This window comes from Centropristis striata, chromosome 12 (genome assembly GCF_030273125.1).
Source record: "Centropristis striata isolate RG_2023a ecotype Rhode Island chromosome 12, C.striata_1.0, whole genome shotgun sequence".
Classification (NCBI taxonomy): domain Eukaryota; kingdom Metazoa; phylum Chordata; class Actinopteri; order Perciformes; family Serranidae; genus Centropristis; species Centropristis striata.
The window spans coordinates 25,242,451-25,261,474 of NC_081528.1; the positions used below are offsets into that span (position 1 = coordinate 25,242,451).

Genomic DNA, 19,024 nt, shown 5'->3' on the forward strand with positions numbered 1-19,024 from the left:
CCTTCAACTCAAAGGTTCAAAAAAACAAAAAAACAAAACAGTATGCCTGTTATGCTTGATCTGACCGTGTCCTGCTATTTTTGGAGACATATCCCCTTCAGCAAGCCATACTTTGGGACAGATGGATAATCTCTTACGCATACTAAAATCATCCCCAAAAACATCTCCAGTCTGCAGCAAAATCTTCACACATTAACTCTTATGCCTAAAGGGTTTAATACCCTGGGTCTAAGCTCAGTGTTTGTCTGCTGGAAGTCCCGATAAAGGCTTAGAGCTTCTATAATAATCTACAGTGCATAATGGAATATAGGCTAAGCTGGGAAATAAGTAATGTGGGTGTCAAGAACCAGCAATAAAAAGCCAATACATATTTTTCTTTGCTGTAAAATGAATCACACTGTGTAGGCCAGGTTTGTCTGGTTGTTCATTAGACACTTTATTGGATGTTATTTGAACCCACTGGTTCTTTTTTTATTATTCAAAAATGAAGTCTGAATGTTTATGTGTAGGACTTTGATTCACCTCAGTGTTATGAGAATATTTCCAATATGTGGATGGTTTTACCATCCTTATTGATTTTCTTGCTGTCAAGTATATATTTCCTCTATTACCCCTCAGTAAGTATGGATGGTTCATGCACCATGGCACAAACTACTACAACAAAAAGTTAAGAGTAGTTTATGTATGGTGCCAGTGTTGAATACATTTAATAATATGCAACCATTTTATGTTTTATTATATACCCAGGCAGGTTATGATGTATGTATAATGTACATTTCTTTACTTAGATCCACTCATGTACGCTTTATCGAAGCCCAGTTTTCAGTTTATTTACCACACAAAACATAATTAATTCAAATGGTCTGATCGACTCTGGGAGGTATGAGTGCAGTGGGGGCTCAGTATGTGTGCCCAGAGGCCTTGTGGTTGATTAATGTTCCTGTGTTCATTAGACCCCCCGGTTGTTCAGACAGAGGCCGGATGTGGTGCTGTGGTCTGATGAGGCAAAGAAAATCGTTCTCGTTGAACTCACAGTCCCGTGGAAAGAAGGGTGTGATAAAGCCTCTGAAAGACAGAGGGCAAAATACCAGGACCTTTTGGATGACTGCAGGTGAAAAGGATGGCATGCTCAAGGTCAGCTGCAGAGGATTCCCTGCCCAGTTAGTATGGGGATTGCTCACAGCCTTGGGAATAACGGGGACAGAGAGGAAGACAGCAACTCACAGGATGGGGGAGGCTGAGCTAGAAGCCAGGAGGAGGAGATGAGCAGTGATTTGGCCACCACTGCCGACCCACCAGCGGTAGGGTATTACGGTTCAGGGTCGAAACACTCGATGACCACTGGACACCGTCTGACGACATCAAGCCCTCCTGGCCAAGGCTCCATTCATCTAAGATGAATGAAGATGAAGCATCTCTGAATGCACATGCAATCATGTCTTCTTCCAAATGCCCTTTTTCAAAGCATACCCTCAAAGCAGCTGCCCACATTATTCCTTCAATCATTGACTTGGGTCATGGGGGGCTGGAGCCGATCCCAGCTGAGACTGGGCGAGAGGCGGGGTACACCCTGGACAGGACGCTCTCATTTACACCTATGGGCAAGTAAGAGTCAACAATTAAAATGCAGTGCATGTTTTTGGACTGTGGGAGGAAGCCGGAGTACCTGGTGAGAACCCACACTGACACAGGGAGAACATGCAAACTCCACACTGAAGAGCCGCAGGCCAGAGTCAAATCGGCGACCCTCTTGCTGTGAGTGCTAACCACTACACCACCGTGCCCACATTGTGTGATAAACATATCAAGGACTCTCACTTGACACAGTTCACTGGTTTTCAATCCCACTCCTTTGGACTCGGAGTCCTACTGGCCCACCTAATAAGGAACAGCTGGTTACCAGGTGAACCCACTTAACTCCCTGGATGGACAGCAAATAAACTCCTCTGGATTCCTTGGGCAATGATCGAATGTTACTCTGCGAGAACATTGGAATTAATCCAAAACACAGCATTTGGATTAATTAAGTGAAAATGATCCAAATGTTTTTGAACAGCCAACAAATAGAAAAACAAGTGTGAAGAATTAATCTTGTTCATACAGTCACATTAATCAATTTCTTCCCTTCACTAAGTATGAACACATTAATAGCCTCAGACGATGTATGCAGTGGAGTGCATAATTAATTGGACTTGACTTACCAACAACAGTTTTGCATTTACAGGAAACACATTATACATTGTACATTGTTAATTAACAGCCCAGTAAACATCTTAAACACATATTTGAATAGGTTTGACAAATGTTTTTCACTAGTACCATCACAATGGAAAGAAGAGCCTTACATTAAGCGCGTTGCATGCAAAGCTTTCAGCCCTCTCCAGTGACATAGATACTCAAGCTCATTCAAGTCAAAAGGCTACTTTTGAACCACAAGCACCACAACCCAGAGGTGTTCAGTCACATCCAACAGGCTGTTGAAGTTGAGGTAACCTCATACAGCAGTCGGAGGGTGTCCGCCATTACGGCCATTCAGAGTCAGCCTTCTTATGGAGCGTGTCCTAAAGGAGCCCTCAGGGTGGAAAGATTCTGGCTTATCTTCACAACGGAACACCATGAGGAAGCCGTTCCTATAGTTTTTATTCATCCACCCATACAGGAGAGGGTTAGCAAAAGTTGAACACATAGCTATGATATGGAACACTGTGTATATCAGTTTGTACTCCTTAAATCTGAGCACCAGGTCCAGGTCACTGGCCAGCTGAAACACGTGGAACGGCAGCCAGCAGATAGCAAACACCACCACCACCAGCGCCAACATCTTGGTGGTCTTTTTGCGGCGGTTGATGCTGTCGTTACGACTGGAAGGGCTAATGTGATTCTTCAGTTTGACCCAGATGCAGATGTAGGCATAACTGATGATTGCTAAAGGAAGAATATACTGTAGGAGCAGCATTGAGAGGCTGTAGATAACTCCGTCCCTGCTGGTCCCATGGGGCCACTTCTCAGAGCAGACTGCAATATGCAGGTTGATGGAAAGAATCTCTTCATGGCGGTACTCTCTGAAGATGGCCAGGGGTGCTGCCAGGACGGCAGACATAGTCCAGGTGAATGCCATGATGAGGAAGCTGGAGTGCCACGTGAGGCGCCGGCCGAGGTGAAAGACGATGCAGCGGTAGCGCTCCAGAGCGATGACAGTCAGAGTCAGGATGGATACATGCACGCTCAGGGCCTGGGCAAATGGCACCATGTGGCACAGCACAGCCCCAAACTTCCACTCATCTAGCAGAGTGTAAACCAGAGTGAAGGGCAGGCAGAGAGTGTCCACCAGGAGGTCTGCCAGGGCCAGGTTAGCGATGAAGAAGTTAGTCACTGTCCGCATGTTTCTGTAACGAATAATCATGTAGATAACGAGAGCGTTTCCCAGCAGCCCAAGCAGAATGATTAGGGAATAAGCTGTGATCAGGGTGATCTGCACTCCAAGGTGCTTGGTGATGTCAGTGTGGAAGCCGGGTGGGTGTAAACCCATGCTGTTGTTCAGGAGAAACCAGAGATCAGTTTCACCAGCCTCCCCTTCTTCGCTCGTGGTGTTGGATGTGTCTGGTGGGCTCATTTTATCGATAGATGCCAGATTGAGGCTGTTCAGACACCTGAGGAGAGAAAACACATAAAATGAAATCATTTTCTGGCACAACAGTATGCCAAACAGCCTGAAAAGAAAACGACAAAGGTAGTCATTGTGAAAAAAATACTTGGCTTGAGGTGTTTCATTTATTTATTTTCCACATTATTTGTGACTTTTCTCTGCCTGAACGGCATTTCTTGTCACTGCACAGCTTTTTATTGCCTAAAGTTATATTTCATTCAATGAAACGGCATTATGAAGTATATTTAGAGGGAAACATTTTCTCCTGGATAACATGTGTTATCCAATTTGAAGTCCACGTAAGTCTGTGTAGGTGGTTGAGGTAGATCAATGGGTCAAACAAGCATGGGACCTTCACCCAGGAGCCAGCTGCTTGTGTCCCATGTGAAACCAAAAACCCACACTGACTTATTAAACTTACGTACGCAAGTTGACTTACGCCTCACACTTAACATAGTAACATATGTAACGTACTTGACTGACGTTCATACTTAAGTTATCTAAAAAAAGCACTTATTTTAAACCAAACTAAGGCTTTCACAATATAACTGTACAAATCATGGCCAAAATAATTCACAATATCAATATTATTGCAAAGCTATAGAAAATTTGACATAAAAAAATTATGCTATCAAATTCATTTTTAAGTTATACTGCATATTTTCTGTTTAAAAAAAAAAATGTTGACGAATGAACTAAACTAAAATTACAACTAAAGGGAGCTGGAGTGCTGTCTGTAACCATAACTGTATAAACGTGTACAAAAGAACAATTACAACCCGCTATTCCAAAAAAGATGGGAGGCTGTGAAAAATAACAAAATTAATCAAATTTAGAATTCAGTTCTTTACAAAAAACAAAAAGATGATTAGTTTGAACATTAAAAATATAATTTTGCCACAGTTTTCAATTAAATATATACCAGAAAGCAAAAGCAAATGATCACACACTGTTTAGCTTAGTCACTTGTCTCACCAGGAGGGTGTACCAACAACCAGTTTCTCAAGCAGTGGCATGATCTCTCATCATGGCTTCCCATCACCCGCTTTTTTTCGCCTGAATGGCTGACAAAGCTGGAGGTACCCCCTGCTGGGAGTTGCACCCTGGACCACTTTGGTGGTGGGGTATTAACTCAACCTCCTTTTGGATTCTGACACATTCTCTCTCTCTCTTTGTGCTATACAATACAATACTAAGCGCTAATGAAATCTGACTAAACAGAGCTGATACACAACGATTTCATTATTCTCTTCATATCACCAAGAATGGGTTAGTTTGGATTGTAAATGTCATACTGTTATTAAATCCCTTTAAATTAAACCCCCTTATTTAACTTCAGTGTAATGAAACAGTGCAATTTAAAAGATAAGAGAAGTCCTTAATGAATGCATTCTAATTATTAGAACAATTGCCCATGATTGCATTGAGGAAGAGGCTGTTCTGATAAAGCTAAGAAAAGAATCATAAGAGATGATAAGCTGCAGAAAATCAGCTCTCTTTGTACGGGTCTCAAACACTTCCCAAAAAAAGCAGATCATATTGCTACCTGGAGCTATTTATTTTGAAAATGCTTCCCCTGTGGCCTGGGTGCAAGTATTTGTTTGGTTACAGCATGCAGTTTTATCCAAGGGACACGAACACCTGTGCCATTATAAAGGCTAAAGGAAAATGATGAAGGAAGCAATGTGATCAGAAGGAGCCAGGCAGTTCAAAGATACATCATTAGAACTGCCGACTGCTTCTGCCGTCTGCATCTCATAAAGGGACTATTGTGTGCTATGCCTAATTTCTAACAGGAACATCAGTTCTGGTCCATGTTACACAACCGTATGTTAGTATGAAAAAATATCCTCTCTTTTTTAATATTTTCAATAGTTCATCATCTTGTCATTTCCGTCAATTTACCTACTGGAGGCTGAGAGCTCCTGATGAATATAGAGAGATGTTTTCATGGCATGTATTAAAAACTACTCTCACTGTTTGACTCTTAAATAACTGCTGAATCTCTGCATCCACATTAAGCAGATGAATGCTAATTATATTAAGTGACATTTTCAATTTCAGCCAGAGGCTTTCAACAAATAATCCACAATACTCAATTTTTGGTTGTAAAAACTGGACACTTTCATAGTTTTTGTGTGCTCACAGGCCTGAGACGACTTTGTTTTCTACATGGAATTATTGAGACAAACCATTTAGTGAGAGGTCACCTCTTTGGTGTCAGACACTCTAGCTGCCCTGGGGATCCTGTAGCCTATTTTTTGACAGCTATACACACTATATTTCACACAAATACGTTTCAGTAAGGAAAATGTGCAACACATGTTTTTCCACATTGAATTATCAATGTGGAAAAACATTGTTATCTATGTGCTAAATGAATCATATTGAACTATTTTTAAATGCCTTAAAGCTGCAAAAAGTCTAGACAACAACTGTGAATAGATGTGCATGTGATGTGTCTCTAAGTTGGTGTGCATTTCCTATAAATTAATAAAAATAAAATCATCCATACAGCCTCTGGGTTCCTGTGTCACATTATGACATGAAAGGTGTCAGGCCCTAAAAGAGAGCATGTTACACACACTGTGAGCCATGAAATGACCTGTAGGATAACTCTATAGGGACCAAACAGTGGTAATGACAGTGATGCAGTGCCAATACACCAAAGAGCCTCCACAACCTGCCCGTAGCCTCTGCCGCCAGAGCAGACAGTCACACAGGAGCACGCAGTGGGGATTTATCAGGCAGACTAGAGACGACATGTGCACTTTACAAAGCATCAGTAATTTGTCAAAGCACCCTTTCTGATCAGCGATGGTAATCCACGACTTGAGGCAAGCTCGTGCCACTGAGGAGTCTGTTACCATACACCTGCTGGAGCAAGAAAAAACAATTTCTAGTGAACTCTCCGCACTGCCATCAAATTATGATGACATACCTAATTCCAATTTAAATATGCTTTGATGCTTCGCTCGTGCGTAATTTGTCGCCATTCAAATATCTCCAAGTGAGCTCTCAAAGCTTACTCATCCGACTAGATAGGTGCAAAACCTTTGCCTCCAACACAAACAGTCACATTTAGTAATTTGGACACTTGTTTCTTCTCAAATGCACCTCTCATATCCAAATTACGCACATATAGGAACAGTTTGAGCAACCACAGGTTACGCTGTACAAAAGAACACTCTATCTTTCTCCTCAGGGATACATTCTGTCACTAAAGTAGCCTCGCAGTATGCATTTAAAGTCTAAATGAGCGTTATCCACATATTAATGGACTCACCTTTCCCCCTATATCTCCTTTTGCAAACGAGTCCTCACTCGAGAGTGGCGTGAAACAAGGGGGGAAAATCCCGAAGCTCCTCCCAAGCTGTAGCGCCTAGTGCGCATCTTGTGGCTCGACTGTGCGTTCCTGAGGCAGGTCTACAGGATTCAGTGAGAGCGTCCACATCGGTGCCACAGACTGCCTGCCACTGGAGATCTGCGCTTTGTAAATACACACATTTGAAGTGAGGCGCCTGTGTTAAACAGCAGTAAACAGCAAAGAAATGTAATAAAACATCACAGAATGTCCTTTAAAATGTCAATTACGTCACCGAGTTTATCTCTAGTAATCATTTCTCTGCAGGCTTTCCTTTGTTTATTTGAAATCTTGTCCATGTGTACAGCTTTGAATGAACTTTGGAGCAATTCAGGATTGTAAAGCAAATCCTCATATAGTGCTTTATTTGATGCCCCACATCATTGTCACGTAAAGTGATCACATAAACATTAAAGCTAAACTGTTATTGTGTTATTGTGCAATAAAAAAGCCATTGATATCAAACTGAATGATACACTGTGTGATTAAGATGATTCCCTGGGAGGACACACATCTCTCACAATTTTCTATGAGCTCCCATGACATCCTGAAATAGATGATTGAACTGTAATACATTTGAATAAGGTTTGGTTGAGAATGTCAATCAATATTTTAGTATTCTGTGTGTCATTCACCTGAATCATTTTAATTCCTATGGGATGAGAAAGAATAAGGTTATATTGTGTGCCCGGAGCCATTTTCCCTCATATAATATAGCAGAGCTTGGTGCGGTTTGTGAAAAGATAGTGGTCAGGATATTTCTCAAGGCTGATTTTGATATTGTGCAGAGAACAGGATATTTCCAAGGAAAGCACTATAAAACTCTAAGCTGTCACCTTGAAACAAATGGGGTTTGGACTCTTGACTAATATCTAAATAATAAGACATGAATGAAACAAAAAATCCCATTTACACTATTTGCAGCTCCCATGACTCAGTTTGAAATGACTTCACCTAACCCAACCTGTTAGCTCAACATAGCTCAGAGATGTCATGTGAATGGCACCGGATAATTAAGGAGCTGAAACATGCTGTCACTCTAAATTAGACATGAACAAAGGAGCCACATCGAAAACCATCGTCGCCCACTAAGAGAATGTTTTGTGATTTTGATAACAAAACAGGATGTCTCCCTCGAGTCTTGTCTCTACATTTCCCAGGAGTTTCCTTTCACCATCTCAGCTCAGATTTATAGTTCAGGGAACAACATTTCACAAGATCCTTGAATTGTCTTGGTGGGATTTTATTTGATGATGCAATAATTGGTGCTCTGATTGACTCAGCAACAACGATTACCCTTATTGATTGGGGCAGGCTGCCTCTCCACCTCAATTTATTCTTTCAATTATGAGAGCCATCCCCCATCCTCATTGTGCACTGGGTCACTCTGCAGTGAAGGTTGACAGTTCCTCTGCCTGACTGGAAATTGTTACTGATAAAGGATTTCTGTCCTTGCCACAAACCTACTTATCTCCAACGGGTTATGAAAAGTGGTGAGGAGGTTTAACTGTGGGGCTATGTAGTGTGTCAGTTTAAAGGGACAGTTCACACCAAAATCACGAATACATGTTTTCTCTTACTTCTAGTGCTATTCATCAATCCAGGTTGTTTTGGATTGATTTTCCAAATGTTTACAATAGATGACACTTCACTTCACTGGTTCCTTAAAGGACCAAAAATATATCAGCAATGTCTCTTTTCAGAAATCATGATCCGGTACCTCAAAATAATCCGCAGACGTTGTTATTAGCAGTTTCATATAGGAAATATACTTGAAAGAAACTTGTTCAAGAAATTATATTTGTGATATTTTGAGCTAAGTTCCATTTTAATAGCTTTGTAGTACAATTGGTATGATATTTTACGATATATGACACATAACAATTGCTGTCTTAAATATCTTGCTAATCTTGTAAAACTGTGACCAAAAACATTTAGTTTAGGTAGAGCACCAAAACCTCTTGGCTAAGATCAGAAAAAAATAACAGGGTTAGGCTTCAAAAATACTATTTCCAGACATATCTTCCAACAGCGGGACACGGGCATTGGTCTTCTGGTTGGAAGTTCTGGGCTTTTTTTGACCACCTATAACCTCTCCTGCCCTCCAGATGGGGGAGCCATGTGGCTTATAAAATTAAGTTACTTTGTAAGTGGACTTAAATATGTGAAATAGCTTACAATTTCCAGAGCATAACTATTCATGAGAAAAGCTTGTCTACTTCAAAATATATTTAAGAGAAGACAGGCATCTGCACTCTGCAAATCACACCAAATAACACTACAGATGAGATTTAGATAAACTATTTTTAATTTCAGGGTGAACTTGCCCTTTAAATCTGTTAGACCGTAAGTCTTTGCAGCCTCGTTCATATATCTGTGCTTATATAAATCTACATGAACCTAATTAGTCTGCAGGTCCCCTCTCCATATGGTCTGGGATTCTCACGGTCCACTGCTCTCCATCTGATCGCTGTTTCTGTTCGGGTCCTCTGAGAACACTGGTGCCACTGATCTGATGACATGAGCAGAGACCGTGGCGTCCTCACGTTGCACAGTGCACTCACTGCTAAGGTAGTTCTTCCTGTCTGTCTCTCTCTCTATCTATCCATCGTTCTGTGTGCCTATGTGTCTGTCTTTCTGTGTGAATTAATGAATGTGAAAGAGGGGGACAGACAAACTGAGAAATCCCATTTGAGCCTCCTCCTTTTTCCAGCTAGACAGGTGGAGGCTGTAGCCTAATGCAGATAACAGCCTTTAGTTCCTCAGTAATTCAAGAGATCGATTTAAAAGAAAGGTCCGTCTGTGAATTTTTCAAATTGGATTTCTGGGGTAAACATTTGTGCAGGATGCTCTAGTCATACCTACTGCTGTAGGGAAAGCAAAACTGGTCTGGGCCTGATCTTTTATCTCTGATCGAGTCGCATGTCCATATACACTCACTGGCCACTTTATTAGGTACACCAAGAATTAGAACACCAATTCTTCATGGCATAGACTCAACAAGGTGCTGGAAACATTGCTCAGAGATTTGGGTTCATATTGAGATAATAACATCACGCCATTGCTGCATATTTATTCGGCTGCACATTCATAATGAAAATCTCCCATTACACCACATCCCAAAGGTGCTCTATTGGATTGAGATCTGGTGAGTGTGGAGGCCGTTTGAGCTTATTGCCATATTCAAGAAACCAGTTTGAGATTATTTGAGCTTTGTGATATGGAGCATTATCCTGCTGGGAGTAATCATTAGAAGATGGGTACTCTATGGTCATAAAGGGGTGGAGATAGTCAGCAATACTCAGTCAGGCTATGGTGTTAAAACAATGCTCAACTGGCACTTAAGGGCCAAAAGTGTGCCAAGAAATTATCCACCACACCATTACACTACCAGGAGTATCCTGAACCATTAGTATACCTCCTGGTGTACTTTTCATTCTAAGACTGCTGACAAATAAATAGGAAAAACCTGAATGAGTAGAGAAACATAATGAATGCAGATGGTCCCACATTTGTGTACTGCATGATACAATTATCCCACCATTATCCTGATGGGAATGGTTTCTTCCAGATTAATGATGCCCCCATCCATTGAAAATGAGGGGTCACTGAATTATTTGACGAGTATGAAAAATATTTAAATTAAATGCTATGACACACCAATGGGAGAATTTGGACAAACATTTAAGACAACACTCGTCCACCATGATCAAGACACCAAATGAGGGAATATTGTTATATTAGACACGTACAGAATCGATTAAGGTGCACTGGCATGGTGGCACTCAGTGGTCCAACACTTTACTAAGACACACTAGGGACATCAAATTAGGTGTCACATTAAAGCTTGAGGTCATGTCCTTGTATGTGACTATGGAGGTTTTTACAACATGATAGGGAGCTTGCTTTCCACATTTTCTGTACACACAAATTAAAGAAAGTGTATGTTAGGCAAAATGTATGTAATCACAGGTGCAATTAACTGATTTTCATTCATGGAGTAGCCCATTTTTCAAACATTTTTACGATTTTTATTGAGGCTTAAGGTGGGTTCTTTCTCCAGTTATTATGTTAATAACTCAGCACGTACTGCTGAATGAAGGGATCGGAATTTCTCCATTAGAATTATAGCCCTTATAACATATCATTGTGATGAAGGCTTTGAAGCAGTTATGCCATAATATAGAGGGATACAATTAAAATATATAATTGATTGGTTTAATTGATATCTGAAAAATTTGTTATTGTGGTAGGTAGTTCAAAATTTCCCTTTGGAGGTTGTTTCTGACATTTTCTAACATCTTGGCTCCTGCAAAGGAGGAGTGAGCAAATTTTCAGGAGTGCTGGAATGTAAATTTTGTTCACAGTAGTGTTTAGTGCAAAGTGAAACAACAACAACACAAAAGAGTGGGATGGAAAAGAAGAACTTGCATGAATTCACATCCTGCTGCTCACTGTGAAACAAATGGACCAATCACAGGTGCGCTTGTAGGTGACGCATGCGCAGTACCCGAGTACGTCTTGTTCCCAAACAGAAGCAGGGATCAGAGAGCACATCATGGAGCGACTTTGAAGTACTAGGTGACACATTTCTCAAAACAACAGACAACGTAAGTTCTTAAAAGTGTTAACAAAAATGTTTTAAATTCACCATTTCAGAGTTTTACAAATGTTTTGTCTTGTTTTGCTGGAAGGGGCAGTTTCCTGCTGCTATATGTAGCTAGACGCTAGCATGCTTCAGGCAGTGCAAAACCAAACAAAACATCTGACCAAACGTTGCTCTGACTAATCACATGCTGGCTTATAGTACCCCGTGATATATGTCACGCTTTCAACTCACCCTGATTAGTATTTACACTGGCACTGGTTGTCGTTTACATTTTGAAGTTGGTGTTTAGCATAATCTAAGCAGCAAGTGGAGAGTTATTTGCTCCGATTTCTTATCTAAAGAGGGAAGGTGCACTCTGTTTGATCCAGATTTAGACAATAAGTAACTTAATCTCATGTGATGAACAACAGGAAGTTGTTGCTGTAGAACGTGAAGTTTTCAATTTTTCTTTTCCCAGCTGACTAAACAAACACATGTGTCACACTGTAAAGTTTTCCCTCAAAGTGAGTGTTCCTCGGTCATTGTCTTTCTCTACCTCCAGCTTTTGCTTTCACTTCCTCAGTGCGTGGACAGACTTTGGAGACCATGGCTGCTGCTGCTGTTGCCACATCCAAAGGCAGCCTGAGAGAGGACCTGACATGTGCCATATGCTGTGACCTGTTCCGGGAGCCTGTCATGTTGGCCTGCATGCACCACTTCTGCAGACCCTGCATCTCCAGGTACTGGAGAGGGACCCAGGGGCCTGTAACCTGCCCACAGTGCCGCAAGGAGTTCAGCTCCAAGCAGTTTCAAACTAACTACCTTGTGACAGCCATGGTGGAGAAGGTCCGGGCCACCACCTCGGACACTTATATCAAGAACATAGAGGTGAGTTCACCTGCTGGCTGCCTTCCATGCCTTAATCTGCAAAGTGCTATTAACGGTTTGATAATCTTATACAAATAAATTTATGTTCCAAAGTAAACCGATCGATTTAAAATGAACGTTCTGTAACCTTTGAGTGATGTTAGTTGAGTACAATTGCATTCTATGTTTCAGTTGACATCTGTGTTTATTTCACTGTAGTTCCACCTTGAATACATCTCGCTTGAATTGCTCAGAGCAAAGTTCACTCTCCACTCCCTTTTATAATACTTTGTCTGACAGGATATATGACTTAACAGCAACCAACATACACTGCCAGAATAATAAAAGCACCTGTGCAAATTCCTGTAATAAATCCTACCTTTGTCACTCTTGTTAATTGTTTTTCATACTGTGCCAGCAAGGTGTTTATTCAACTTTGTGGTTATTTCTAAAGAAACAGTTTTTTGGAAATATATCTCCGACATTTTTCGTTATGTAAGGAGATAGATATAAGGTTAAGGCCAGCAGTTGGTTAGCTTAGCTTAGCATAAAGACTGGGAAGTCTTGACTATGGAGGTTTTTACAACATGATAGGGAGCTTGCTTTCCACATTTTCTGTACACACAAATTAAAGAAAGTGTATGTTAGGCAAAATGTATGTAATCACAGGTGCGATTAACTGATCTGATTTCATACATGGAGTAGCCCATTCTTCAACTTGTGAAAACATTTTTACGATTTTTATTGAGGCTTAAGGTGGGTTCTTTCTCCAGTTATTATGTTAATAACTGCACGTACTGCTGAATGAAGGGATTGGAATTTCTCCATTAGAATTATAGCCCTTAAAACATATCATTGTGATGAAGGCTTTGAAGCAGTTATGCCATAATATAGAGGGATACAATTAAAATATATAATTGATTGGTTTAATTGATATCTGAAAAATTTGTTTTTGTGGTAGGTAGTGCAAAATTCCCCTTTGGAGGTCGTTTCTGACATTTTCTAACAACTTGGCTCCTGCAAAGGAAGAGTGTCTTTTCAGGAGTGCTGAAATGTAGATTTTGTTCACAGTAGTGTTTAGTGCAAAGTGAAACAACAACAACACAAAAGAGTGGGATTGAAAAGAAGAACTTGCATGAATTCACATCCTGCTGCTCACTGTGAAACAAATGGACCAATACTTTTTTGTTATGTAAGGAGATAGATATAAGGTAAAGGCCAGCAGCTGGTTAGCTTAGCTTAGCATAAAGACTGGGAAGGGGGAAACAGCTGTCCAAAGGTAATTAAATCCATGTACCAACACTTCCTAAAACTCACTAATTAACACATTATATTAACAAGTGGCAGATTAAAGGGTCTTTTGTGTTTTTGGCTGGCCAGTCACTTCTTGTCGCTGCTGCGTGCTTTGCAACCTCATGGACACTTCAGGAAAGTGAAAGTAGCTTAGTCACAATGTAGAACTATTTCTTATAGGCTGTAATTTGTCCCTTGACACATGTAAATAAGGAGGACAAAATATTAATTGTACATCTCTTGTACAGTTAATTGCAACCACAACACAAATACATCTTCGGAACAAAGTTTGCACAGTTTATTCAACACACAAAAAGTATCTCAACAGAAACTGAACATTTAGTGGTAGCAGTGTTTATTGCATGCGTTTATTCCTGTCACTCAGTATTCAGCACCTTTACAGTGTTTATAAGTTCTTTGATGCTCTGCTCAGTCTCTCCTGCTATTGTTTCTGTTCCCACACTGATTTGATTTGCATATTGCTGTACAGAAACAACTAAAGGAGACTTTGGAGACCCATCGCCTGAGGAAGGAGGACTTCATCAACAGCATTCGCAGAGACAAAGACAAGATGGAGACCATAAAGGTACACTCCTCTGTGGAACTCGAGGGGTTGCAGCACTTAAGAGATAAGAATGCACACGTCCCTCCCTAATGGTTGTTTGCAATATGTCTCTCTGCATATTTAGTGGTGTTTGCACATGGTGGTAAGTGACAGTTTGTGCTTTGATATGTAAAACATAATGGCCTTGCGCTTGGGTGAATAAATGTGTATCTAACCTTCGACTTCATAGTGTTTCAGGTATGCATAGAAAGTCCTTACTATACATAGTATGTATAGGGGTATTCTTACATGACAATTATTTACTTCAGTAGAAGGGCCCAGTGCATCAAACCAACACTTCTAATTAAGATTTTAGGTACTTAAACAATCGAGGGGAAACATTACACTGTGCACAGGCAGAGTCGTCAGAAAGCGAAACGCATCTAATGTGTATGAGACAGATGGAAGATAAGAGAGCAAGTTTAGTTAGTGCATGCTGTGCTGAGATGATGAACAGGAAATCCTTCCCCGCTTAAACCGTCTGTATTTGTTTGACACACACGTCTTTGATGCAAAGTGTAGCTTAATTACCCCGTCAGTAGTTTGCCTGGATCAAGTGTCTGGTAGGGGGTGGTGATAAACAGATAATGATATGAACATTCAGACTTTTTTGTTACTTAAGTAAAGTCATTTACAAAGGCAAATACAAATGTGGGCCTTTTAATTTTGGCAATTCTCCAAATTGATGCAGTAGAAATACTTTTCAGTCTGTGGTTAGTATTCAAGAGTTGTCCTTAGTTGAAACCTATTGTAAGTAGTTTTTTCCCCTGCGACCCAAAATCAAAGGATAAAAGTACTTTCCTTTACAATTTAGCAGGATATCTGCTAAATCCTGTGAATATAATTTACTTATTACTTACTACTTATTTACTTATTTACTTATTTACTGTATTTTATATGTACTCTGTGTTAACACCTTATTTTGAAAAGCGGACATAGTCGTGTATCCTAGGCTGGTCAATGCATTTACCATAAAGGTCAGCATATGGGAGCACTCCAGCTCTAGTGGCAGCTAGTTTTACCACAGAGATGCTAATAAAATCATAAACGCCACAGCAATCAGAAATGCATATATGATACAGATGTTAACATGATGAAGGGACATTATTTCAACCTTAAATGTCAAGTTTACTCCCTAATATCTATGTAACAAAATAAAAGAAATGGATCATTCCTCATTGGTCAGGTGGGGCAGGCTGCACCCAGCCTGATGTTAGGGAAAATCTGTTCTTGTTTGTCTTCCTCTGGGGATGTGCACTTTTACAGAACCTATTTAGAGCTTTAATGAAACAAGCCACTTATCAACAACAAAGCTAACTCCTTTATTGTTTCCCTCCGGTCACTGACACATGTTGCAGTACAAAGAAAACAAGATTCAACATTAGGTCCTCTACCTGTAACAAAGGTAATTTTTCTCTGTCACAGAGAGTCGGAGCAGATCTGCAGGCTCGCGTCAAAGGGGAGTTCAGAGCTCTCCATCAGATCCTGCACGACGAGGAGACCTGCATGATGGAGCAGCTTAGGAGAGAGCAGGAGGAGGAGCTGGAGAAAGTCCAGCGCCACCTGGAGGCCGCGGAGTTGGCCGTGAGGGAGCTGGAGGGCAACATGAGAGCGCTGCAGCAGGCGAGCGCTGTCACTGAGAACACCGTGCTGACTGAGGTGAGGTCTTAGCAAGGACAAAAACTTAAAATGAGAATCCAAGTTTGTCTGATGCCTCAAAGCTGCTGTCAAGCTGTGAATATTTACATTACATGTGGATGTTTAATAATACCAAGTGTCATGACTTGTTGCATCAATTTGAAACAACAGTTAATGTGATTTTTCTTTCATTTCCTTCTCTCTAGCTCCCACAGCTAAGGTAAGCATCCTATTCAGTATTGGCACTGATTGATTACTTTTGGCATTCTTCCACCTGTGTTATGCTTATTTGATTTTGACCTCCTTTCATTTTGCTGAGAATAAATTACCCTCTCTAAATGCCCGTTTACTTGTTTTTTGTGGCTCTTTTTGGAACCCGTGTCCTCTGGAAAGCTCTTTGTGCCCCTTATGCAACTATACAGCATATTATAATGTATTATTTTTGTTGTATTATTGTGACAGTTATCCTTATTAGATGCATGTGAAATTAAAGCTAAACAAATCAATATTTTTATGCATCCACACCAGCCACAGTCATGGCAAGAGGCATTGCTTTCTGTTTTTTTCTCATTCTCGAAAACACAATATCTCAGGATGGCCTTGAAGGAAATTCTCCAGATTTGACAATAACGTCCACTGTCACGCAAGAATCTGAAACTGATGAGAGTTCGATGGTCAAAGGTCAAGGTCATTTTGACCTTACACCTATCCCATTCTTGTAAATTTGATATCTCAGGAGCGTCTGGAGGAAATGTCTTCAAATTTGGCACAGATGTCCACTTGGAGACTCAGGGATAAACTAATCACATTACATGTCCTAATTTATTAAGTTATTACTTTTTAAATCCAAAAGGTCAAAGGTCATATTTTGTTTTCGACCTCCATTCATTTGTGCAGAGAATAAATTACTCTGACTGAATGCATGTTTACTTCTTTTCACAGGCCATGTGTGCAGGTGGAGATCCCCCCAGAGTTTGATTCAAACGCCTTCAGTAACAAATACATGGCACCATTACAGTACATCACATGGAGAAAGATGTTCAAGTCTTTGAAAGGAGGTAATTTTCTCTCTGCTGTGCTTCATTAGACGCCAGAAGACTTATCTCTGCCTCAACAATGGGAGAAATTACAGAATAATTACTATTATTATATAAAGATGTAGAAGTGGTAACAGAATGACACCCTTGCTCCACTGATAAGACATATTTATAATTTATAATGTGACACAATTTGAATTTTATTAACATTTAATGAAATGTTTTACCCCAAAGGTCCCTCTCCATTAACGTTTGATGTCGACACAGCGCACCCAAACATTCACGTCTCCAGGGACAAAACTGCCGCAGTCGAATGTGATCTCATGATTCTACATGTGGACCACGGCAGGCGCTTCCTCCAGTGCGTCAACATTCTGGCCGCCCAGGGCTTCCAGTCAGGCCGGCACTACTGGGAGGTAGAAGTGGGCTCCAAACCCAAGTGGGACTTGGGCGTGGCCTCTGAGGCCGTAGACAGACACGCTCGCATCAAGCTGAGCCCCGAAAACGGCTACTGGACGCTGCGGCTTCGGAATGGGAGCGAGTACTCGGTCGGCACGCAGCCCTGGACCAGGCTGCAGCTCCCCTCTGCCCCTCAGAGGCTCGGGGTTTTCTTAGACTGTGAGGAGAGGAGGGTGTCCTTTTACAATGCAGATGACATGAGTCTGCTCTATTCTTTCACTAACGGGCCGAGGGGAAAAGCGTTCCCATTCTTCAGCCCGTGCATTAGTGACAACAGTCAGAAACCTCTGCCTATCAAACTCCTCCACTACCCTCCTGTCGCTCTGTCTGGCTGACGTGGGTGCGATCAATAACAGCTTCTCAGTATGCAGGAGCTGTCTGTTCACTTATTGACCAATGACTGTTATCACTCAGCTATTAAAAGACAGAACTGCTATTGTCAGCATCGTGTTCCTATATCACAAAATTTCAGCCTGTGCTCTCATTTTCTATGCTTAACGATCATATATCGCCAGCCACATCTATTTTTTTCTCTGAAATAAACCTTGAAAGCCTTGAAATGCTATGAAAATTGCCATATTCACGGTGCTATGAAGTTCCATTGTGCTGTAATCGTTCTGAAGAGGCTCATTCATTTTCCAGGAGCAATCAGCAGAAACATTAAAAAACACGATACTCAACACAAAATGGTTGAATATAGTGTTTTTCAAACTGGTTCTTTACTGTATATATTTCAGCTAAATATCTTAAATAGATGGAGATGGTTGGCATTTAAATGATAATCGGAATAATTATCTCTCTTCAAGTCAGACTTGTAAAAGGGTCTCTAATCATCACTGACTTCAATCAGCATGCAGCACTGCATTGTGATATTTTACATTTCATTAAATGGTTCTTCGTGTTTTACACAATCGGAAACAAGACTGTTTTGCCTTTTTTTTCATATTCTGATTAACAGCATCTTATGAGTTATTTAGATTACTTCTAACATCTCCTTTTGATTTAACTGTAGTTTTTCGTTTTTCATCTTCATACATTTATATACATTATATGTGGAAAAATGCACACTTATTTTTTTTATTACTCAAAGAAATCACATTTGTAGTTTTTTCCAGGATTCATTCAATGCAATATATTTCATTGTTATCATTGTATGTGAGAGACATGTTAGATCCCTTCCTGCCAAACGCCCCACGCATTTACTGTAAAACCTGCTGATGCAAATAAAAAAACAAATCACTTTTTCTTTCCTAAATAAACATTGTCTTTGATTCTGTTCTGCAGCTGTGACACTGCACTCATCCATGACCTCACTTGAAATAATCAAGGATGTTATTAAGCATCATCAAAGCAGAACATAGACGATGAATACGTGAGCCGTCTTTAACACTTGAAGAGCAAGAATAGGTGGGCTCTGTCTCGGTTATCTTTACAAACACACGAGCACTGACGTCCTGTTTCCTCCCGCCAGGTGAAAGGTCACGTAAACAGAGTGACAGTGGGGATGCCTCTGGGCCGCTCGGCCGGC

The 19,024-nt window shown here is 40.7% G+C and overlaps 2 protein-coding genes across 3 annotated transcripts; one reads left to right on the forward strand and one right to left on the reverse strand.

The window, feature by feature from the left end:
* Positions 1-435: 435 nt before the first annotated feature.
* Positions 436-7,025, reverse strand: npy7r (neuropeptide Y receptor Y7). The gene is made up of 2 exons (XM_059346283.1): positions 6,933-7,025; positions 436-3,650 (listed from the first exon to the last, which is right to left on the reverse strand). The coding sequence occupies exon 2, from the start codon at positions 3,611-3,613 to the stop codon at positions 2,495-2,497; it is 1,119 nt and encodes a 372-aa protein (XP_059202266.1). The 5' UTR covers positions 3,614-3,650; positions 6,933-7,025; the 3' UTR covers positions 436-2,494.
* Positions 7,026-11,499: 4,474 nt separating this feature from the next.
* trim105 (tripartite motif containing 105) lies at positions 11,500-18,755 on the forward strand. 2 transcript variants are annotated; one of them, XM_059347035.1, is made up of 7 exons: positions 11,500-11,620; positions 12,182-12,486; positions 14,249-14,344; positions 15,788-16,021; positions 16,207-16,220; positions 16,943-17,058; positions 17,272-18,755. In XM_059347035.1, the coding sequence occupies exons 2-7, from the start codon at positions 12,205-12,207 to the stop codon at positions 17,829-17,831; spliced, it is 1,302 nt and encodes a 433-aa protein (XP_059203018.1). In that variant the 5' UTR covers positions 11,500-11,620; positions 12,182-12,204; the 3' UTR covers positions 17,832-18,755. The 2 variants fall into 2 exon arrangements, with proteins under 2 accessions (XP_059203018.1, XP_059203019.1); XM_059347036.1 differs by having other exon boundaries at positions 11,522-11,620; positions 12,161-12,486.
* Positions 18,756-19,024: the final 269 nt, after the last annotated feature.